At 41.2% G+C, this 24,001-nt stretch overlaps 2 protein-coding genes across 7 annotated transcripts; one reads left to right on the top strand and one right to left on the bottom strand.

Annotated features, from left to right (window-relative positions):
* Positions 1 to 4,596: 4,596 nt before the first annotated feature.
* Positions 4,597 to 10,038, bottom strand: fbxo5 (F-box protein 5). The gene is made up of 6 exons (XM_071480070.1): positions 9,928 to 10,038; positions 8,599 to 9,234; positions 8,166 to 8,336; positions 7,754 to 7,844; positions 6,849 to 7,070; positions 4,597 to 5,209 (listed from the first exon to the last, which is right to left on the bottom strand). Exons 2-6 carry the CDS (start codon positions 9,210 to 9,212, stop codon positions 4,949 to 4,951), a joined length of 1,359 nt encoding a protein of 452 aa, XP_071336171.1. The 5' UTR covers positions 9,213 to 9,234; positions 9,928 to 10,038; the 3' UTR covers positions 4,597 to 4,948.
* Positions 10,039 to 11,598: 1,560 nt separating this feature from the next.
* mtrf1l (mitochondrial translational release factor 1-like) lies at positions 11,599 to 17,012 on the top strand. Of its 6 annotated transcripts, none has more exons than XM_071480073.1 (10): positions 11,599 to 11,878; positions 11,964 to 12,271; positions 12,384 to 13,123; positions 13,381 to 13,460; positions 13,598 to 13,702; positions 14,037 to 14,115; positions 14,539 to 14,702; positions 15,205 to 15,322; positions 15,974 to 16,110; positions 16,503 to 17,012. In XM_071480073.1, the coding sequence occupies exons 3-10, from the start codon at positions 12,706 to 12,708 to the stop codon at positions 16,713 to 16,715; spliced, it is 1,314 nt and encodes a 437-aa protein (XP_071336174.1). In that variant the 5' UTR covers positions 11,599 to 11,878; positions 11,964 to 12,271; positions 12,384 to 12,705; the 3' UTR covers positions 16,716 to 17,012. The 6 variants fall into 6 exon arrangements, with proteins under 6 accessions (XP_071336174.1, XP_071336175.1, XP_071336176.1 ...); XM_071480074.1 differs by having other exon boundaries at positions 12,743 to 13,123; XM_071480075.1 differs by having other exon boundaries at positions 11,964 to 12,079; positions 12,743 to 13,123.
* The last annotated feature ends 6,989 nt before the right edge of the window (positions 17,013 to 24,001 follow it).

The following is a 24,001-nucleotide window of genomic DNA, read 5'->3' on the forward strand; positions in this document are numbered from 1 at the left end:
TAGACAGAGAGAGAGAGGGCTGCAGCCTTTTAACACCAAGCACTGTGTGTGAAGGCTGAGCTCTGCTGAAGACACATATACATCTACAGACATGACCAAGACAGTGCTAGTTGAATCTCGTCAGGTGTTTGCACCTTTGTCTTGTGTTTCCATGCATCACTAATCACTCATAATACAAAAATTAGTAGACAAAGCTGTTACAAGTGCAGATTCTGACCATTCTGTCTGTGCAACAGCCACAAACATTCATTATTACATCTGTGAAGGTTAAGTGAAAGACAAAGTTTGTGTGCAAAATCCTGAACCATATAAAGAAATAAAATCCTTTATAATATTTGCAGTCATCCATTTAGTAGCTGAGATTCATTTATGTTCAAATTCCCTTTTTCCTAATCACCTCAAGGATCTTTCATCTATGACGGCTTAAGAGTTGAGATTCAAAGTCCATTTTTGATCTTGGAAACAGCTGCTGGGAAAACTGTTTCATCACAGTGTCAATGTATTGGCTGAAATGTTGGTTAGCGCTCTCTTGACAATTTTAAAAAGAAACATGGGGGAAACTATCACACGTGGAGACTGCAAACTTTAAACAGATTTCACCTGGAGAAGCTGCAGAGCTGTCCACAAGAGACAATATGTCGATCTTATAGGTGCTGTTGTGCTGTTTCCATCATACACCAAAATTTTGACCATTATTGAATAAGCCCTTTAGGGGTTATTCTTATCCTTCATGACCTAAGTCTTATTTTCTCAACTTTGGCCATCATTTGTATTAGAAGTTAATACAAGTTGCCAAACTCCATCTTTTGTTATTGGTAGAGCACAGTGCCTCATATCTCTATTTTATATTCATTTCACTCTGAACTAACTTGAAAATGGTGAAAGATTTCTGGGCTTAGCTGAACCCCGTTTCAAGATCCTACCAGCGGCAGACTTCATTTTTCCCTCCTCATTCTCAGTCTGAGGACTTGATTCACTTCCTGCTCGCTTCTCATTTCCCTGGAGGCGATTGAGTGGCAGCAGATTGACACGTGGAAGTCACTGTGCATCAGGATCATCAACCTGAAAAACAAACACACACACAGCTCACATGGTCCGGATGTTCCCCCATCATACACAAACCCTGCTCTTCCTCTATCCTTGGGCTGTAATGAGCTATTTATGTGAAAAAGCTGTGACAGAAAAAGTCAAGATTTGCCTTGCTTTCAGGAAAACATAAAATAATGAAATTAAAACACCTCTTCTTGCCTTTCATTAATATTGTAGGTGACTGGATTTTCCACATCGGTCAAACAACATATTTCACAAAATGCTGACCTGCGGGAAGTTGCTCCAAATGCCTTAACAACATAGGAGGCTTCAGCTACACTGTTGTGTTTCAGTCACCATGGTGCACCAGTTTATTAACACACACACAGACATGGAAGCCAGCTCTAATGACTTTTACAATTAGCAGCAGGTCTGACTGTGTTGGGCTGGTGTCTCGATGCAGCCGCCGATCAATAAATCTGCCAGATAAATGATCCTGAGTCACTGAGGGAGCGAAAGGCCACTGCACAGATTAATAGGCCACCGCCACCACAGCGACATCAGCAGCCCTTACGTTTCACAAAATAGTCCATTTAGTTCCATCATCGTGACATTTTCTTACATGAGAGGTGCACAGCTGCCGCTCTTCTCTCTTTCATATCAATTCATCTGAGTCCCTTCTTTGGGCAACATGATGTATATGTTACGTAATGTATGTGTTGTTTTAAAGACAGCAAAATGTACATTTGTTGTCACTTGGCATGTTGTGGTGAAAGAAGAGCCAGTAGATGCTGATGATTTCTGAAGCTGACACCTTCATGAACATTTAACATGAGGTTAAAAACAGTGAACCAATGTCTCACAATAACATGCTCAGACAGCCAGGGTTATATACATCATATAGCTAAGGAACCAATCCCATCAACTTGTGGGGGTGGGGAGTGGGCAAAATAAACCAGAAACCTTGTCATTACAGAGCAAGAGTTTGCTTTAACACTGCCACTATCACTGTGTCAGCCACTGCCGGTTACAAGCTAACAAACAACATAAACAAATAAAAGATGCTAACTAGCCTAATGGTTCTGATACGTTTTCTAGCCTCTGATTCTGGTCTCAACAGTCTCCTCATCTGATTCTTGGTCTGACTGAGGCTCAAACATGTGGCTGAGTCTCTCCAATGTTTCCTCTGCTAACCGTCCTCATACACACTGCTCTTTCACCGGTCAGCCTAGCGCAAGCAGTAGTGGTGGGCGTGGCACAAGGCCTGTTCCAGAAATATCCAATTAGGAAGTAAGTGTCGATGTGCTTAAAGCCCTAGTTTTCCTTTTTTCACTTTTTATGTGAAATTTTAAATTAAATATTAATCATAGCTGAGAATTTTTAGATAGTTTAAAACATGTTTAAAACAGAGGAACTAAATATTAGGTAATACAATATTTTGTGGAGAGTCCTGACATCCACTGTGATACATTGTGATACAACTACATACAGCAATTTGAGTATTTTCTGAGAACTTAGCAGGGTTTTTCCACGTCACAGGAGATCCTGCTGCACAACATTAATTCCCGAGCTGACACATGCATGAAGCTGACTGGTATTTAAATGTGTCATCACAACAAAACTCAGAGCAACTCAGCTACAAGAGAGAGAGACAAGAGACAAATGGGTCATCCTGCAAATGTCAGAGGTAACCATCTAATGTCACTGATGCTATTCTCAGCTTCATAACTCTCCTAAACAAGTGATGCCTGATTCAGGCAAACTTCTTTTTTTAAGGGAAATCTGGCAGACGCCATTTTTATCCATAGGTTGGAATTTTCCAAAAGCTGGTGAGTCTTTGTTTTTTTCCAGTCAGATTCTGAAAAATGCAAAAGGTATTTCCTGTCTTAAATCAACACTTCACAGGGCACCAAGCACAGAAGCAACAGAAGACAACTTCATAGGCAACTTTTGAAGACGGGCAAACTGATGTTGATGTGTCAGATTGGGGGAATTCCCCATTAAGTTACACCTCAAGGTATTAAACACTATATACTTATATCTTGAATTTGAATAACAGCCCACCTGCTCTAACAAAGCAATTTCCAGCATAAGTGTTAATCTACTGAAATTATTCAGCCTGTTTTCTATCTCTCCAACATGACATTTTATTTAACTCATACAAGGAGAGGCTACTGTGTAACTCCCAGTCTCTTACAAGGTCCAAAATAATTCTTATAAGAAAAACATTCGTCATGATAAAAGGTTCTTTACATGTCAAATTCACAAATACCCAGCACACACTGTACGTTGAGTTTTATAGCAAAATAGAATCCACATTTCAAAATGTGACTTATTTGTGAGAACAAATATGCGTTAATATTTTGCAACACCACAGAAAAAAGTAATTTTCCTCCTGAATGTGCTCTAATGAGCATTAATAGACCTATTTATCTTTTGTGTTTGTATTTGTCTGTGAATCTCATATAATTTTAATCACTTGAGCTGCAAAGATCCACCTTTTGAATTCAATTTATTATGAGATGTTTATTCATCATGTAATGTACTTGTCTAATAACTGTCTAGTTTAAGTGATTTGACCAGTTTTATGGTATTGGTTGTTGCAGTCTGTGCAGCATAAAGACTCATTTTATCGTATTGCAGTATGCAGCACCAAGAACTTTACTTTTAGATGTTTTAGCTTTAACTGAATTTCATAAATACTCTAAAAGAAAAAGTCAAGAGACACAAAGCCATAGTCCCAACAATTCAGAGATGAGGAGCTCCACAGGGAGGAAACAATGCTGCCCTCTAGTGAAATAAATCAGGAAGTGTCTAGGGTTGAAATGTCAATTAAAAACTGACACATAAAGACCGTCCAAGTAGCAAATAACATTTACATCTACGACCATAAGTTTACCTTCAAGATGAAATGGTTGGATAACACCTACCACCTCACATTTTATAGGCTCTCTATGTTTGGTATGCAACAATCTTAAATTATAAAGTAACTATTAATCATAGCTGGGAGCTGTTTCTCAAAGACTTAAGTCTGCATCATTACTCAGAACATACAGCATTTTAAACTGCTGTGGTCTGTCTTTGTACTTGTTTCCTTTTCAGCCAAGGGCACAAAAACAGTAGGGCTGAAACCAACGATTATTTTCTTGTTAAGTTAAACCGCCTATAAAACTTGGGGGACATGTTGAAATGTTTTGTCCAACCAACAGCCCAAAACCCAAAGTTAGTGATAATGGGAAAAGGAAAAACAGCAAATTGTTGAGGAGCTGGAACAAAGTCGGCTTTAGCGTTTTGAACGATCATCAATAGCTTAATGTTCTGTCAATAAATCAACTAATTAATCAAAAACATTGCAAAGATAATCATCACTTCTTTTGGCAAAAATAAAACCCTTATCAAACTCAGTTTTCACCATTTCACTGGCCAATCTGAAGTCGAGTCTGCACACAGATCTGGGATTAATGAAGAACCACAAAAAACACAGGTTTTATGAAATATCTATTTACAGTAAAACAAATAATACAAATACAGTGAATCTGAACATTTAAAGACCTTTATTTAAAAAAAAAAACAAAAAAAACAAAAAAAACAACAACCAATTAAAATGTATTAATATATTTATGTTAATTTCATTTTAAAAACATAATAAAATTGTGCAATATAATGCTTTTCTGTCCGATCTCTTCTTTGGTAACAGACTTTGTTGCTGACAGACGACCGTTTCAGCCAGATGACACGCTCAGGTTGACTGTTCCCGTCGTGTTTTCGACAAGTGCTTCAGATGGGAGCTCTGCATGCAACATGAGGTTTTATTGCCAAAGTGCACTTGCAGAAGCCATTGTCCGAGCTAATGGAAATGCTCCCAGTGCAAAGAAAGATGACAGGGCCAGTTAAAAACAGTCAGAAATTAAAACCTCCGTCACAGACGCCTGATGTTCCTCTTGCTGCGAGCGCTCCCTGGCATGATAGGGGTCGTACTGGAGGTGGGGAAGTGCGATCTGGGCTGCACCATTCGGCAGGGGGTCGAGCCATGGTAGCCTTCTTTGCAGTTGGTGCAGAAGTCAAAGAGACAACTGAGGCGTGTGCACGTGGCCCTCTGGCTCTCAGCTGAATGCGTTGCTGGTGAGCCACAACGCTTGCAGGAGCACAGAGACTCGTGCTGCTTCAGACTCTTGGCGGCCTGGACAGAAGAACAAAAACACACACGAGTTTGTTAAAGTCTGAATGAACGTGAATCTAAAGAACGTAATGTACATTAGTGTTTTTTCCATAGCTTAAAATCCACTGATTTTACCATTGTGTGCAAGACCAATGTCAAATCAAACCTCTCATTAGCAGGTTGCACTGTGTGACAACCATAATACACTTTATACTAGGGTTACACATCTCTCTGTGATAAACGATTCGATATGCATCTAGATGCACAGGTTACGATTCGATTCAAAAACGATATCCTTTTATTACAGACCGATTCGATACGAATCGATTCCTTACAGTGTAAGAACGATAACCGGTTACAGGCCGGAGTCAGTTATAGTTTAACCCGCTGACACAGTGAAGGTCATTCATCTATAAAATAATAAGGCGGTGGCTGTGAGCGGATGGCAGGCTGGTGACCTGCAGTCAGGAGGAGACACTGCTGCTCACACATCACAGAAACTATCACACAGAAGCTCAATGACTTAAATTAAAATACCTGAAGAAACGGTGACGGAGGAAGTGATGAAAAATCATGGCGGCGTCTTAGTGAATCCAGTTATGCGGCGAATATATCGATTAAAAACAATTACATTCCTGAAAAAAAGTGTAAGCAGTGACGAATAAATGCGGCAAAAAAAAAAATCACAAAATGAATGAACTTGGTTTGTGTAGAAGAAAACTCGCCTTTGTTTGTTTATTCACTTTTCACACTAACTTGTTCTCGTCCTGACGACGCTAGCAGTAACCTAGCAACCATGCTCGTTCCCGAGACACAGCGGGACCGCGGATAGAGTGCGCGTACACAGTGGTGACGTCACTCAGAGAAAAGACTTTTCTGGGCTTTGAAAAACTTTTACAAAGGTTAAAACCCCATGGCTTAAAAATGTAGAATAGAAAGATTGATATTGGGCTGTGTGCACAGCTGGAGGTGTCCTGTTAACAGTTTTACAGGCCTCCTTTACCATTGCGCTCTATGGGGAAAATGCTTTTTGGGCCGCAGGGGATTTTTTGCTGCAATAACACGAGTGGCCCCTGGAAAAAAAAAATGGCTGCAAGTCTGAGCGGCGGCGCCGTGTCCAGGTCTTATAATACATCCATGGTCGTCCCTTGTTTATCACTAATACCAGCTAGGCAGCTACGGCGTTTCGCGGGCAGCCTCAGCTCTCGCGTTGTTTTAGAGACCTGGTGCGTGTGTAATGCCGCCAACCGATTCAAAGTCTCGCGATACCCGATCCATGACTCTATAACCGATTCATCTAGGAATTCATTGATAATTCGTATCGATTGAGGAGGCTGCTACCGTTGAACCGAATATCCGGTCGCATCGGTTTATCGTTCACAACCCTACTTTATACTAGGTTTGCAATAATCTGTCGATAAATGGATCAAAAGAGAACTAATCAGCAACCATTTATGTCAATGTAAGAATTTGCTGCCATTTCTTTTCTTACATGATAGTAAAATTAATACATTTGGGTTTTAGGAAACTGTAGTGACATTTTTCACTTCTGATGTTTTTAGGACAAGACAATAAGTGGAGAAAATAACCAGTAGATCAAAATTGATATTGAATTGAATTGATGATCGTTAGATGCAGTCCTTTATGCCCAAAAACTCACCTGCACGAATTCTTTGAAGCGTGTGCATTGGGAATTGGATGTGCTGCCCTTTTGACAGGGATTAGCCTGCCTGTTGACCCTGCAGCTGAGGGAGGATGAGGAGGAAGACGATGATGGAGGGCTCGATGAGGCCAGGGTCTGCATGCAGGACAGCACCACCCTAGACACAGCCACATCTCGTGTCAGTCCACCACCCCTTTGTCTCAAAGAGCTACTTGACTCCTAAAAATCAAAGGAAATAAAAAAAAAAAAAAAAAAAATTAGAGCATGACAAACACATGAGGTAAGCTTCAGCCACACATTTAGTATTTCAAAATATGCCGACGCATACACTGTCACTTCTCCCATTCATTCATTTTAGTTGTAAAGTACTGCGTATATATTTATATGTGGATACAGTTCTTCATTCTGTCCCTGGGTGATAGAAAATTTCAGCATATCAATGCTTTAAGAAGGTTGTAGAATGAATCTGACATTTTATCACTAATGTACCCACGGTCTCATTTCCCAGAAAAACTGCAACCTTACATTCTTTCTAGAAAAGAAAAAAAAGGCGTTGGGTGTCCCATATTAACCAAAATTGGGGGAAAAATTAGATATTAAGGAATTCAAGTGTTCCTCATCTTGGATTGTCCACATGTGGAACCCAAGTGGAGATAAAAAAATAAAGCAAACCTTAAGTTAACCTGAATACAGACACAGAAATGTGTGGTTGAATTGACTTTTAGTTTTTGAAGCTAAAAGCAACACTAGGTGGTTATTTTGTGGTGTAGATCCCAGTATTGTTTCAGAACATGAGACAATGTGTGTGTTTTCAGCTATGAGCCATTACACAAGGCATGTAATCAGAGGCAGTATTCTTTCTCTGCATGTGTGTAATCCCATCTTTGCGCGCGTTTCCTCACCCTGAGTGCCTCCTCAGCTTGCCGACACCTGTTCAGAGCTGTAGTATCCTCACAGATGATTCTCCTCCATGCCTTGCTCACTATCTTACAGCTGTGAAGTGAGAAAAGGTGAACATGTGATGAATATAGACAAGATAAACATAGTAACTATGAAGAGTTTCGGTCAAGTATCAAAATTCCCTCAAACAGGTCAAATCTCACAGGTCTGGCTTTCATCTGAGCAAGAAAACTACCTGTTGACTTCAGTAAAGTATCAAAGATACTATTTAGTTTCACTGTTTACATCAGTGGCCAACTGTGTTTGTTTTAAGCAGACTGATAAAACACACTGACACTGAATTAAAATTGCAGGTTGGCCATCACTTGAGAATATGAACCCTCTCTCAACACGACGAAGCCTGTTGTAGTTTACCTAATGAGGTCCATGTCTTCCAGCAGAGCCAGGATGTTGGTCAGGATGTTTTTCATGTTTCTGGACAGCAGAGATGCAAGCATGTCGACGTACTCCTCACCCATCTTGCCTCCGATCACCCGATCCAAAATATGATCCTCTGCCACCTTTGCAACAATGCTCCAGTCATACCTGAGATATAGGAAACAGCTGTAATGAACAAGTCTAGTCTTTTTTTTTTGTTCAACTGAAACAAAGAATCTAATTTAAACTTGGCTGTGGTGGAGCTACACTGCCCTGAGAGTTAGTGGAAGTCAGCAGTAGTTTTCGGTCTTAACCCATAATATGGTTTCACTGAATAATGGACAATGATGGAAAACAAAAAACTACAGTTCTGATATTGTTAAGACATTCAATACATGCAAAGATTTGTAATATGAAAACGTAATCCCACCTTTTATTCTTCCGATAGCTCTTCGCAAGCTCTTCACACACAGCCCGCTGGAACTTCAGTATAGGCAGGTTGGGGTTATTGTGATGGTCGGAGGGGGTGGATGCCGCTGTTCTCCTCCGGGGACGAGGAGTGGAAGCTGCCACGAGAGACATCGGACAGCTAGAGTTTGTCCTCCCCTGACATTTGGAGGGAGAATTATTTGGCGATATTGTCTTTTCTTGATGTCTTGCAAAAAGCAGTGGGGTCACTGTGGGTTTTCCCTGGATGCGGTCATCCTCTTCATTCCCGTGGTTATCATCAATCTGACTGTTGTGCAGAGACAGATAGCCACTGTCCTCAAACCCTTTATCCGGAATCCTATCATGTTCCCTGTTGATGCCGTTTTCCTTGTTATTGACTTCTTGGGTGTTGTTGTTGAGAGAGAACGGCACTGTGGTCGGACCTGCAGGTGGACACTGAGGCTTGATGGGAGTGGGCTCTTTCACTGGTGAAGCTTTGAGGTAAAGCACCTTAGACTGTGCAGCAGCCATATAACCAGAGCCTTTCTCCATCTTGTTGACCCTGGCAGCCTCGTAGCTAGGGCATTTCATTGTGGCTTTCTTGGAGTGAAACATACACTGTGCAGTATGTAGATAACTGGATGAAGCAGAAAGATCAGGGGATTATGTTAATTTTACATGCGCAATGTGACTGTTAAGATGGCTTCTGACATGCAAGCTAACTTAGCTACCTCTAACATCAAAGTTATCCATGAAGTTGTCAGACACGAGAAAAGGCACAACCTGTCTATACTGCCATTAAAGTGTCACGATAACCACTGAATATAGTTATAAACTCTACCGCCGAATATTTTACAAAACAAATGGTTGATTTTGGCGCGATGTAGATTTGGCGGAAAGCTAACAGTGGTGACGTGAATATGCGCAGACAGGAGGCCAACGTTATTAAATGCATGTTGGTGTTTTCAAGACAAAGCTTCTTTTATAGTATAACTTATAGGCCACTTATTAAAGGTTAAATGTTCAGTGCCAGATAGCATCATTTCGTGACCTCCTTTTTCGCGCGTACTGTGGCTGTATAGCAGGTTTAGTTTGAGACATACTTTACCAGCTCTTGTGCAATCGCATTAATCAAACTATGAGTACTAAATATACTCTGGAACTAAGCATTGTATTGTTAGTAGACATTTAATTCCCCTAGCTTTTCGACAGACCTAACTAACCTTAGCCCAGCGAGTAACGTTACCCCGGCTAGCTAATGTCGCTAACCGACCACGGTGACACATCGAGCATGTTAATATGGTGGGAGATATGAAGCGGAGCCTCTTACCTTGTGTTTGTAGATACTGTTATCCGAAGCAGACTCTTGCTCCCCTCCTTTTGCCCGCTGCAGTGACCGTCAACCAAGAGCCGCTCCAACTAAATTAAATGCTCCTCAACTGAAAGTCCGCCAGTTGCTGCCCCTTATTTAAAATCCGTGCGCAAAAGGCGCAAACCAATCACAGCGAAACGTCTACGTCCCTTTAAACGATTGACCAATGGGAGCGGAGCTATTAACTCAAGTATAATGACGTCAGCGCGCAGTCGACGTACGCCACAGATTTTTCCGCCTCTCGGTTTTCTCTGGTTAGGGGATGACAGTGGCCTCGCCTGGCTGTTACAGCAGTTGTAGCCTATGTAAACTAGGTTATATCAACGATATTTAAGTATCTGATGCTACCAAACCTCAGCCGAATTGATAATTAGGTTACGTTATTGTAAAAACAGTAATATTGTAGGGGTAATGCACAGGACTCTTTCATAAATGAAAATAATATTTATATAGATGAATATTTGTAAGGGAGTTCACGGTAAATCTACATCTTTGTTTTTACTTGTGAAATACACTTTCATAACCTTTCGATAGCCAGTGTATGTTTATGATACAGTTTCATATAGTGCACAGTTTATTAGATTTATGTTTCTTTACATTGTTGCAAATATTGTATATGAAATTTAAAGTTAAAAAACTGACTCATCTTATTCTTTAAGTCTCTGGAAAGGCTGAAAGCTATATACTAACAATGCTGTCTTGATAATGAAGAATATATGTAAGGAAACCTAAATAGCACAAGATGTGTATTCCATATAGCACCACTTCAAGACATATTACACTGTTAAGCTGATACTACAATCCAAGAAGGTCATATAGCCCTGTTGGTGTATCAATAACTGGGGGATTTTGCAAGGCCAACACAAAACATGAGACTCTTAATTCTGTCAGAAATCCCACTGTTTGGAAAAAAAGAAAAAGCTAAAAGACTAGTCATTCATAGGACAGTTTAGTTCACACCCTTGCCTGGAATGTGTGAAGTGGCTCTTTCATTGAAACTAGACAGGGGGCAGTTGGGGGATCTGGTAGTTTAGTTCAGTTTAGTTTACATTAGTGTGTTTCACTTTTAACTTGAATTGTATATTTTTTTATTGTGCATTATAAGCAAAGACCCGGGGGCAGAAATCGTCACCGTGCTTTTAGTATGTGGATGTCCAATGTACAAAACAGTGAAATAAGGAGACAAACAAAAAGAACTTAAAGGGGAGATGAGAAGACTATTTAGGTCAGTGACAGACATGCAGAGAAAGGGTGAAGCTGTGTTGGGGTGCAACACATTCTGATCTGTGGCTTAACATCTTTGTATGCTGTCCTACATAGTGTTAATTAAATGATGATCCCAGTGCCAACCCTGTTTTCAATTCAGTGTCCAATTTACACATCCACGTAGTCATTTTAATTACAATTACAGGACAGGACAGGCAAAGCTGACAACTACCCCCCAAAGCCTTACATTCACTGCCTGTTAGCAATGCATATACATTGGTAAAACAAAACTATCAACCAAAATACCAAGGGTCTTGGATCCTGCATGATTAAGTTTCCACAGGGCCTGTCTTTTAGAGGGCCTTTTGTAAATATCTCTTTGTAAATATATTTTATTCTTCGTTGACATTGTTCTTACACATATATTTAACAATGTTTTTATTGAAATTACTTATAGACGCATAACAAATAGGTCACAGATAGTACTGACTGTGGGCAAAATACACTGACTGAAACGATCAGTTAATTAATCCATCAGTCAACTGACAGAAAAAATAGTGTAATGTCAAATATTGTCTGATTCCAGCCTCTCAAATCATCGAAAAAGAAAATCAGCAGATGATGAAAACAAGCATCCCAGAAGTATACGGTTCCATGGTGTGGTCTGCAGTTTGCATTTGCGTTTGGAGGTCAGGGATTTATGGTGAGGGATTTGTTTGTTTGTTTGTTTGTTTGTGTAGTTATTGTCATGTTCACTTTGGCTTATATTTCACTTGTTTTTGTTGAAGAGTGGCGCAATCATGGTGGAGTCGTCTTAAACCTGCTCTAAATGTATCTGCAGAAGAAGATGTCCTATCCATTGCGCATGCGTGTATCATTCAACATGTCTGCACCCTCCTACAAGGTGGTAAAGATGCAATATTTTTATAACAAACCTTGACAGTCACTTGTTAGACGGTCTTCAGACAGTTTATGACTGGAAACAGGATCGTTATGACCGTATCGATGTTTCCGATGAGAGACAAAAAAATCAAAGAGAGAAATTCAGCTGTTTATTTGACTTAAAGAAGACATATTAGGTGGTTCGAGACTGTCAGTGAGTTGCTCACTTTTCTCAGATGTTTGTATAATGTTTCGCAGGTTGAAATCCAGCCATTAACTGCAACAAGTAGCTAATTTCACAGGCTTTTTACTTTCTACATTTTCAGGTTGGTTGTGGTAGACGTTGCACGTCGGCGACGTGACTCGATTCCAAAATCTAAAATTTTCTTAAAAGAAATCAGTGCTTTTTGTACTGTATTAAGCCGAATGAAAGTCTGCATAGTTTAGCTACAGAATATCAATTGTCATAGAAGTTATAATGGCACATAGTTTTTATGAGAAATAAAAGCATTTAAAACGATCGTATTTTTAAATGAAGTTTGGCTTGAAGTTCCTTCCGTAAAGGAGAGCAGCATGTGCCAAAGCCAGGTTATATAAAGATGTTTGTGCTGCCTTAAAGTCAATATTCCCACCAAATCTGCTCATACAATGGCTTACAGAAGAGCTGCAACCCTCATTCCTACAGGAACGGAGTGTATGTTTAATAGATGGACACCTCTGTTTCAAAAATCTTCAAATGCCATCAGCCAAACTGTTAGATTTCATAATCACCGTGACAGGACTTCAAGGACTCTTCATACTAGTGCACAATTGCTAGTGACCAAGTTACTGTCGGTGGATGAGCTTTTTGCCAGGCGCTCTCTGCAGGAGTACCTGAAGAAGATGGAGACAGAGTACAATGAATGTTTGAGAACAGTCAACAGCGGCGCGATGAACGAGCAGTGCACTGAGGACGAGCTAAGGACCAAGAGGAGCCAGGTGTCCCTGCTGGCTCCTCTCATCCAGAGCATCAGAGAGCTGGACACCAAACACAAAGAGATCTCTGAGACCGAGATGCTCCTGAAAGGTGGGACTGCTCTGATGTTGCCACACAGGGGCGATAAATGCATTGAATGAAGATCTTTGGTGGAATGTCTAATTACCAAGTCATAGTTCAGTTTCTTTTGAGATAGTTTTTAATCTATCTGTTTACACCTATGCTTAATTCAAAGCCAGGTTTTGTATAAAAGCTAGATTGGAAGCAGAAATTGAAAATGTATGACAACCACCAAGTCACATATCACACAACCCTAGTTTACTGTATGTTTTTTTTACTTCTCAAAGATGAAGACCCAGCCCTGCGAGAACTGGCGGAGCTGGAAAGAGAAGCCTGTTTGCAACATATTCAAGATCTTAGACAAAAGGTAGAACTGTGACATTTCAGTCAACAAACTGCTGCAGTATAAATAAACAATAGAACTCATATTAAACATGAGCTTACTTAAGACGTTTCCATTTGCTGTTTTATTTTTCTGTCAAATCAAACTGCTTCACCAATCAGATCCTGGATCTGTTGATCCCTGAAGAGGAGGCCGATCTGAGTGACCTCATCCTGGAGGTCACAGCTGGTGTTGGGGGTCAGGAGGCCATGCTGTTCACTGCTGAGGTCTGGAATTACTTATATGCATCATTAATGATTTTAAACTGTTCTCGTTGAGATGATGGACTTTTAAAAAAAAAAATACTTGAACAAGAAAGTAGCAGAATTAACAATAAATACATTTTGTAATAAGTTGGGCACTAATAAAAATTTGGGTACCGTGTAATTCTAACAAGCCAGAAAGAGGTTTTGGGAATTTCCCTACTTCCAGAAACTCCATATGAGTTCACATCAGGACAACAGTAGAATAAAGCAACGAGGAAACAGGGCTCAGAATGAATATAAAAAACATTTTTCTGTGTATTTACTGATGACTCGTACCGTCTCTTCTCCTCTAAAGGTGTTTGCCATGTACCAGGGCTTCGCTCAGCATCACGGCTGGTCCTTTGACATCCTGGAGCACATGACCAGTGAGATAGGTCAGTGCACACATTCTCACACTCTAGTGAGGATGGCGAGTGGTCAGGGACAAATGCACATTTCTGTGACATGTCAGCCAAATAGCTTTTGCATTATAACACATGCATAGTATTTTCTTGTCTAGCTTAAAACATCAGTAAACAATGACTGTTTACAGTGTCATCAGATGTTTTGTTTTATCCAACCAGTAGTCAACAAAAAAATGCAAAGCCCTGCTGTTTTACTAATATATATATATATATGCGCCACAGCTATGTAGAGTGGTCACTGAATTAATTAACGTGAAAACAGTCTCGCACTCCTTTTTGACATGATCATTTGAAATAACTACATCTCATTGCCACCAGCTGTGCAGAATCACCTGGATCATAAATGAGTGACTAATGCACTAGTTTTGGTACTTGTTCCTCACCTGCCACCAGGCGGACTACGCCACGCCTCGGCCAGTATCAGCGGCCCTCAGAGCTACAAGAAGATGAAGTTTGAGGGTGGAGTCCATCGAGTGCAGAGGATTCCCAAGACTGAAAAACAGAGCCGCATGCACACCAGCACCATGACTGTGGCTGTACTTCCCCAGCCCACTGAGGTACAGTTTCACATGATGGATGGATGGATGGATGGATGGATGGATGGATGACAAACGCAGTGAACAACCCAGTTTCTCTACAGGAATCATAACAGATCAAGCAATAAAATATTTTGGAAAGCATCTTGATTTCTTAATATGTTGCATTTCCTGTTGAAATGGGATATGGGGTTGAAGTTAATCTGAAGTGTGGACTAATGGGATATGACATAGATTGAAAAAGTTAGTTTATTGTGACATTGGCATTTACTGCTTTATCTGCAGACAGAGAATTACCAAAATATGACAGAAAAAAAGTCATGTAGACATGTTTTGGCATGACAAAGTAAAGTTTTACCTTGTTTGCTCTAATTTAGTGCCCAGTTTAGCTGTTTCTTCATTTCCCATTTGTTGTTTAACACAGTTTTACCATGCAGGTAGGGTGATAAGAGTAGTTCTGTTCTTCTGCTCATCTGTTAACATAGACATAAGTAAATAATGAGTGTTTGTGTCTTCCTGTCAGATCTCTTTCACAATAAACCCAAAGGACCTGAGGATTGATACTAAGAGGGCAAGTGGAGCTGGAGGCCAACATGTCAACACCACAGACAGTGCAGTCAGAATAGTCCATCTGCCTACAGGTAAAAACAGCAACACCTTGTGTGGAAACAGCTACTGCATACTTCACAGTAACCCGCGAAAAACAGCCAATTCTCCCATTTTAAAACATCAAGTTTGGGAATTTTGCTTGAAAAATGACTTATTAAATAACAATTATTCATGATCAAAATAGTTGCAGATTCATTTCTTTCTATTGATTAATCAATATATTGACTCATTGTTGCAGCACTACAATGGTCAGAAGCTACCTCTGAACAGTTTGTTTCCTCTGCACTCATTTGCTTGCTTGATGTCACCTGAATCTGAGTCAGTTTCCCCTCAGCAAAACAAAGTGTCTGAGGCGTCGTCTTCATTTTACAGTTATAAGACCATTGTTCCTTCAGAACGTGATGTTCTGTTACTGGAAGTAGTTCTTTAAACAGTCACATGTGACAGTCAAAAGTTAAAGAAAATATCTTCAGTGTCTTTCTCTTAAAGCCCCGAAAAGACTGTCTCTGTACAACATAAAATATTCATGACAAAATAAGAAACAAATAACATTAAAATTAGATTCAGCTGTTTAACAATCAAAATTCACCTGCTTCATCAGGACTAGGACATAGGTTTTCAGGGCTTTTAAGAGGAGAAAAGAGGATGCCCGTGTAAGAATCGTACCTTTGTGTGCTTGTTAGGTGTGGTTGCGGAGTGCCAGCAGGAACGGTCCCAGCTGAAGAACAGGGAGAAAGCCATGAAGGCTCTGAGAGCAAAACTGTACAGTATGAAGCTGGAGGAGGAGACCAGCAAACGCTACAACCAGCGTAAAATACAGGTGCGACACACTGAGAGCCATATAATGAAATCTACAGCTGATGCGACAAGTGATGCTGTGTTACTGAAATATTAAAATAACATTTCATGTTTGAAAGATCAAGGATGTTTAATTTTATTAGTCACTATTACAATAAAATTAAACAAAATGTATCAATTAGCCGAACAAGTAAATGAACACATTACAAAAAGCGCCACATGTTTGAATGTTTAAGTGATTTTCTGTCTTGTTTGTTAAAAAGAGATGTAAAGAATAAACAGTGCAAAATAAAGGGCAGTAAGACGAACAAGATGCATGCAAAATAAAGGTAGAACATAAACAATGTCAAAAACCAAGTGAGCAAAGGAAAATTGTTCCTATGTTTTATCTCCCTCTTCTTTCTTCTGTCCCAGATTGGCACCAAAGGCAGATCAGAGAAGATCCGGACGTACAACTTCGCCCAGGACCGCATAACAGACCACCGGATCGGCATGACAGTGCACGACGTCAAGAGCTTCCTGCTGGGAGAGGATCTGCTGGACGAGATGAACAACTTGCTGCAGGAGTTCTCCAACCAGGAGACGCTCATGGAACTTCTGGGAGAAAACGACCAGGAGGGTTCATGAGTTTGCCTCCTAGGAGGATGCTTTTTGTGGGACACGTCTTGATCCTTACACTATTTCAGCAGAGCATTGAACACTGGAATATAGGTCACTGCTATTCTGCAGTGAAAAGTATAAGGAAAAGGTCCATTATGATGACCAAGTCTTACTGCTTCTGCCTGTCCAGTTACAAATGATGATTTTTACTACCCAGGTCTACACAGATGGAGGTTTCCATTTTTGTAAACCATTCGCATATCCAGGATGGAAAAGTAATGTATATATAAATGGTCAATAAAATGAATTGTGTGAGTGACTGTACAGTTTTGTATTTGAACACGAGCAGTAAAAATAATAACTGTTAGACTAATAAGAGTTTCTGGCCACCAGTGGTTGAATGTAACCAGGTACTGTACAATTTTATATCTGTGTAATTTACTTGAGGGTCAGTTTACAGTGTAAAAAATAAACATGTCAGGGTTTCTAAATGACCTTTAATATCACAGTGGAATTTCCAATGGGACATTTTTATTATAGTCAGTGTATATGCAGATTCAGATATATTTGTGATAAACTAATATGGTGTGTGTATATATATGTGTATACACACACACACACACACACACACACACACACACACACACACACACACACACACATATATATATATATATATACATATATATATACATATATATGGTATATAAACCCTGCCAACTTATTTGTGTAGCTTTCACCAGCCACAAAATTAAAATTCACTTTATGCGCTAATGCCTAATGCATTGGTAAAGTTAATCCAATACCATAACATATAATTTTATAATACTGACAGAAGCCAGACAGCTGCATAATAAATGCCACTTTTACTTTTGCTGTAAATACTTGTAATCAAGGATTTTGAATGCATTACTTCAACTACTTTTACATTGTGGTATATGTAGTTTTACAGAGCTAAACTGTACTCAGTATTTATTTCATCCCTGTGGGCATCATTTATCATGGATGTATTATAAGACCTGGATGCCGGATCTAAAAATGGCGCCCATTCAGTTCAATACAAGTTGCTCGTCTGGCGCATACGCCGAAAAAGTTTCTGGCTTCCGGGTTACTTCCGCGTTATGCGACCCATAGAGACTGCGCAGCAGTGTCACTCCCATAATGCCTTGGGGCAATGAGAACGAGCGAAAAACGTTCTCGATCTGGCGCTGCGCGTTCACGAGTGCGTTCATTGTGTGCACATCCTCCTAAACTTTGATTTCTCAGTGAAACTGTTGCTGAGTGACTCTCAGTGCTGCACAATGGAGACAACAAACATTTACAAGGTCTTTCACCTGCATTTATTTAGGTTTGTTATTCTGAGTTTACTGTGTGAGCCATCACCACTGGAAGTGATCAAACACTCATCAACCTCATATCATTTTACAGGCTTTATATCTGAAATGAATTCAAGATCTCGCTGACTGAGAAGAAGAGTGCATTTAGGTGAGGGATCCAGGTGGAGCTGCAGGGGGAGCAGACTCATGCCCACAGCTGGTTGAATCTCTGCTGTGACCTGGGATCAGAACAACGACCAGACTCCTGTCTCTCAGCTTCTGATCACTTATTGTGATACCTCACCGAAATGCACTCTTCTTCTCAGTCAGCAAGAGCTTGAATTCATTTCAGATATAAAGCCTGTACAATGATGCGACGCCCACATGAGTGTGTGAAAATGAAAATGCTAGTTGGATTGCTGCATTTTCTTTTTCATTAAATGGTGTGTACTGTGGGATGTGGGGTCACATGACTGCTGGCCTGAGCAGCTCACACAGGTGTCCTGAGTTTTCTTTGTTCTGTGTCCTGAGCTCATTCTCTGATTGGCCTTCAGCTGAGCTGCTTCCCTCCATCTTTTCACCTTTGTTCCTGAGTGTGTAGAGTGAGTAGTTTATTTCATTATATTTCCTCCAGTCATGTTTATCCTGTTGAACATCTCATCTCCTTGGTGAGCTGGATTAGTTACTCACTTGAGATTCAAATGTTGGCAGTTGTGTTGTGTTCACTTCACACTCAGACTTTATGAGCAAACAATGAAGCCTTGATTGGTGCAGGGTGTCAGATGAGGTTCAAATTGTAAACTGGACACCACTGAAATCCAGGACGACCACAGCTGCTGTTTTCAGTTTGCTGCAGAGGCTTTTCTTTATTTTGAAGGAGGCTCAGTTAGTCTGGAGTTTGTGTTTGTGGGTCACCTGTGGAAAAAAAATCTCACTCATCTTAATATTTTTTAAAAATCGTATGAAAATCAACAGTAGTTGGCAGGTTTCTGGGGCAAGATTACTCAGCTTTAGCAGCAAAAATCCCCAAACACACACACACACACACACACCAAACAAACCTGTTCAAATTATATGGTTGTTATGATTTAATATTTGAGTACATGGTCTTCAAGAAAACACATGTTTAAATAGTAGGAACCTTGTCTTGTTTTCTTCCTCTGAGTGTTGAACATAGTTCAGACACAGAGCAACACTTCAGTCCTGTCACTAGAGGTCACCACAGACCTGCAGCTCAGAGAGGAGATTCCTCCTGTGGGCTCATTGTGTGCACATCCTCCTAAACTTTGATTTATCAGTCAACAAATAGGTTTGTTATTCTGAGTTTACTGTGTGTGCCATCACCACTGGAAGTGATCACATACTCATCCACCTCATATCATTTTACAGGCTTTATATCTGAAATGAATTCAAGATCTCGCTGACTGAGAAGAAGAGTGCATTTAGGTGAGGGATCAAGGTGGAGCTGCAGAGGGAGCAGACTCAGCTGATGGAGATTCACGCCCACAGATAAATTCTTTAAATCATGTGTCTGGTAATTTCCATTGAGTTGTATTGATATAAGACACAGACGGGTAAAACAATCTGCTGCCACTGCCCCAGACAAAGTGACGAGAGACGAGGAAGTGACGTCCTCACTGATGAGATGAGACTGTCTCTCAGCATCTTATCACTTATTGTAATACATTTAAAAATCTTCAAATCTCATCTCTGGTCATTTCCTTACAGGGAACAAGCTACAACCACTGCCCCAGTGACAGAAACATTATAATTGACAGGGAAGTGACGTCCTCACTGACGACCTGCCTCAATGAGAGGACTGAGTGCATTTTCATTTTGACCCCTAAAGAGCGCAGTGACATGTAAATGTAAATGCAGTGGCCTGAGGGCTGTTTGTTCATTATGTTTAAATACTATCACTGCAGAGCAGGTTCAGTCTTTGAACATCATCATTTTAATATGTTCGTAGATGAGTACACACATGAGTATGTGAAGATGAAAATGCAAAATGAAGTACTGCATTTTCTTTTTAAATGATACTTAAAGTATCCTGTGGGATGTGGGGTCACATGACTGCTGGGCTGAGCAGCACAGGTGGAGAACTGGGCAGCTCACACAGGTATCCTGAGTTTTCTTTGTTCTGTGTCCTGAGCTCATTCTCCATTTGTCCTTCAGCTGAGCTGCTCTCACCTTTGTTCCTGAGTGAGTCGTTTATTTCATTATAGTTCCTTAAGTCATGTGTGTTTTGTTGTTAATTGGTACATTTAATCTCCTTGGTTTGTTCTCCCACAATTATATATTTAAAGCGATAATGTATGTACTGATTTTGATTTAGAATTGTTTGTTGATTTATTCAAGATAAAGTGATGGGATTTGACCTGTATGTAGCCTACGCTTTCTTAATCTGTAGAAATATAACCAGTTAATTGTAACTACTCACACCTGACTGACTGCAAGCAAAAGATTAAATACTTTCAAATGGAACCTGTGGACTGCTTCTCCTCCTTTGCACATATTCATGTAGTCAGGTCCAGTATAATCCCAGAACACATGCATGTGTGAAAAATGACATTTTCAAGTTTACATGATTGTTTTAGTAAAGTCCCCTGTAAGCTTCTGTAATTACTTTAGCATTTATAGTTTTAGTCTGTTATTTTTCTGCAGCAGATGAAACACTATATTATAATCATGGGTTGTGTATTTAAAAGAGAACCCAACTCTTTTTAACTATTCACATTTCTTATTCCTGTGCTCCGGAAACCAAAGGTTAAAAATGTTGGTGAGTGGGACGCTGTGAGGCCATTAAATGTTTGTGTAATCTCTTACACCAAGATGACTGTTTCAGATCTTAAACTTTATGTCCAATATAAAATCTGGATGAGACCTGTCACAGCATAAACCACACAGCTACTGTAAATTACGGCTCAAACTACTTTCAACTTGAGTAGCCTGACTGATGAAAGGAAGCATTCAACTTTTTGAGAATGAAATTTGCAAGCAAGTCTATACTGCCAGACTATGTTTTTGTTTTTATTTAGTTCATTTGTACTCAATAGCTCCTTATATCAATTTCTGCAGCACTCCACCAATCAGGTCTGTATGGTAGAGTGGCCAGACGGACGCCACTCCTCAGTAAAAGGCACATGACAGCCCACCAAGAGTTTACAAAAAGGCACCTGAAGGACTCTCAGACCATGAGAAACAAAATTCTCTGGTCTGATGAAACAAAGATTGAACTCTTTGGCCTGAATGCCAAGCGTCATGTCTGGAGGAAACCAGGCACCGCTCATCACCTGGTCAATACCATCCCTACAGTGAAGCGTGGTGCTGGCAGCATCATGCTGTGGGGATGTTTTTCGGCAGCAGGAACTGGGAGACTAGTCAGGGTCGAGGGAAAGATGAATGCAGCAATGTACAGAGACATCCTTGATGATAACCTGCTCCAGAGTGCTCTAGACCTCAGACGGAGGCAAAGGTTCATCTTCCAACAGGATAACGACCCTAAGCACACAGCCAAGATAACAAAGTGGCTTTGGGACAACTCTGTGAACGTCCTTGAGCGGCCCAGCCAGAGCCCAGACTTGAACCCGATTGAACATCTCTGGAGAGATCTGAAAATGGCTGTGCACCGACGCTCCCCATCCAACCTGATGGAGCTTGAGAGGTTCTGCAGAGAAGAATGGGAGAAACTGCCCAAACATAGGTGTGCCAAGCTGGTAGCATCATACTCAAAAAGACTTGAGGCTGTAATTGCTGCCAAAGGTGCTTCAACAAAGTATTGAGCAAAAGCTGTGAATACTTATGTACATAAGTTTCTTATTTTTAATAAATTTGCAAAAGTTTCAAGCAAACTCTTTTCACTTTGTCATTATGGGGTATTGTGTGTAGAATTTTGAGGTAAAAAATGAATTTCATCCATTCTGGAATAAGGCTGTAACATAAAAAAATGTGGAAAAAGTGAAGCAATGTGAATACTTTCCGGATGCACTGTCTGTGATTTCTAGCTTTAGGATTATACAGACTTAACTGTCCTTAGGCACAGGAATAATATAAGTTACATTTAAGACAGAGAGGGGGAGCGGGCTGCAGCAGCTCAGGCCACCGCTGCTGACCTGGAGGACGCTGCATCCAGGCCGGACTCAGTTATAGTTTAACCCGCTGACACAGTGAAGGTCATTCATCAGAATCAGTTTTATTGCCAAGTATGTTTTCACATACAAGGAATTTTTTCTGGTGATTGGTCCAATTGAGGATCAGGGGGATCAGCAACAGTGGGGCTCTCTAGCCTTGTTGATGAGGCTGATAGCAGATGGGAAGAAGCTATTTTTGTGGCGAGAGGTTTTGGTCCTGAGGGACCGCAGCCTCCTGCCAGAGGGGAGTGACTCAAAGAGTTTGTGTCCAGGGTGGGAGGAGTCAGCTACAATCTTCCCTGCACACCTCAGAGTCCTTGAGGTGTACAGGTCCTGGAGGGACGGAAGATTGCAGCCAATCACCTTCTCAGCAGAATGGATGATACGCTGCAGTCTGTTATTGTCCCTCTCTGTGGCAGCAGTGTACCAGATGGTGATGGAGGAGGTGAGGATGGACTCGATGATGGAGGTGTAGAAGTTCACCATCATAGTCCTTGGCAGGTTGAACTTCTTCAATTGCCTCAGGAAATACATCCTCTGCTGAGCTTTCTTGATGAGGGAGCTGATGTTCAGCTCCCATTTAAGATCCTCTGTGATGGTGGTACCCAAGAAGCGGAAATGCTCCACGGTAGCCACGGGGGAGTCGCACAGGGAGATGGGGGTGGGTGGGGCTGGGCTCTTCCTGAAGTCCACTATCATTTCCACTGTCTTCAGAGCGTTTAGCTCTAGGTTGTTCTGCCTGCACCAGGTCACCAGACGCTCAGTCTCCCACCTGTAGGCAGACTCATCGCCATCAGAGATGAGTCCAATGAGAGTGGTGTCGTCTGCAAACTTCAGGAGCTTGACAGACTGATGGCTGGAGGTGCAGGTGTTGGTGTACAGGGAGAAGAGCAGAGGAGAAAGAACGCAGCCTTGCGGGGATCCAGTGCTGATGGTCTGGGAGTCAGACACATGCTTTCCTAGCTTCACATGCTGCCTCCTGTCAGACAGGAAGTCGGTGATCCACCTGCAGGTGGAGTCAGGCACGCTCAGCTGGGAGAGCTTGTCATGCAGCAGAGCCGGGATGATGGTGTTGAAGGCAGAGCTGAAGTCCACAAACAGGATCCTGGCATAGGTCCCTGAGGAGTCCAGGTGCTGGAGGATGAAGTGGAGAGCCATGTTGACGGCGTCGTCTACAGACCTGTTGGCTCTGTAGGCGAACTGCAGGGGGTCCAGGAGTGGGTCAGTGATGGATTTGAGATGGGACAGGACAAGGCGCTCAAATGATTTCATGACCACAGAGGTCAGGGCAACGGGTCTGTAGTCATTTAGTCCTGTGGGCATTGGTTTTTTGGGGACAGGGATGATGGTGGAGGATTTGAAGCAGGCTGGCACGTGGCAGGTCTCCAGTGAGGTGTTGAAGATGTCCGTGAACACCGGAGACAGCTGATCAGCACAGTGCTTCAGGGATGATGGAGAGACAGAGTCAGGACCGGCTGCTTTGCGGGGGTTCTGCTTCTTAAAAAGCCTGTTGACAGAGACGTTCCTTTGGTAGGGGAGGTGGAGGGGGGTTCTGATGTGGCTCTGATGTGGAGGTAGGTGTCAGGCTTGTCCCACTGTCTTTCAAAGCGGCAGAGCTTTCTGAGCTTTGAAAAACTTTTACACAGATTAAAACCCCATGGCTTAAACATGTAGAATAGACAGATTGATGCTGGGTTGTGTGCACAGCTGGAGGTGTCCTGTTAACAGTTTTGCAGGCCTCTCTTTTACTATTGCGCTCTATGGGGAAAAATGCTTCTTGGGCCGCAAGACAATACGACCTCAAGCCAAGAACTACACTTCCCATAATGCTCCTAGAGCCAAGGTTGACTAATCGAGTGTTCGCTCA

This window comes from Trachinotus anak, unplaced genomic scaffold, assembly GCF_046630095.1.
Source record: "Trachinotus anak isolate AG129_WGS33_773 ecotype Australia unplaced genomic scaffold, CSIRO_AGI_Tana_v1 ptg000007l, whole genome shotgun sequence".
NCBI lineage: Eukaryota > Metazoa > Chordata > Actinopteri > Carangiformes > Carangidae > Trachinotus > Trachinotus anak.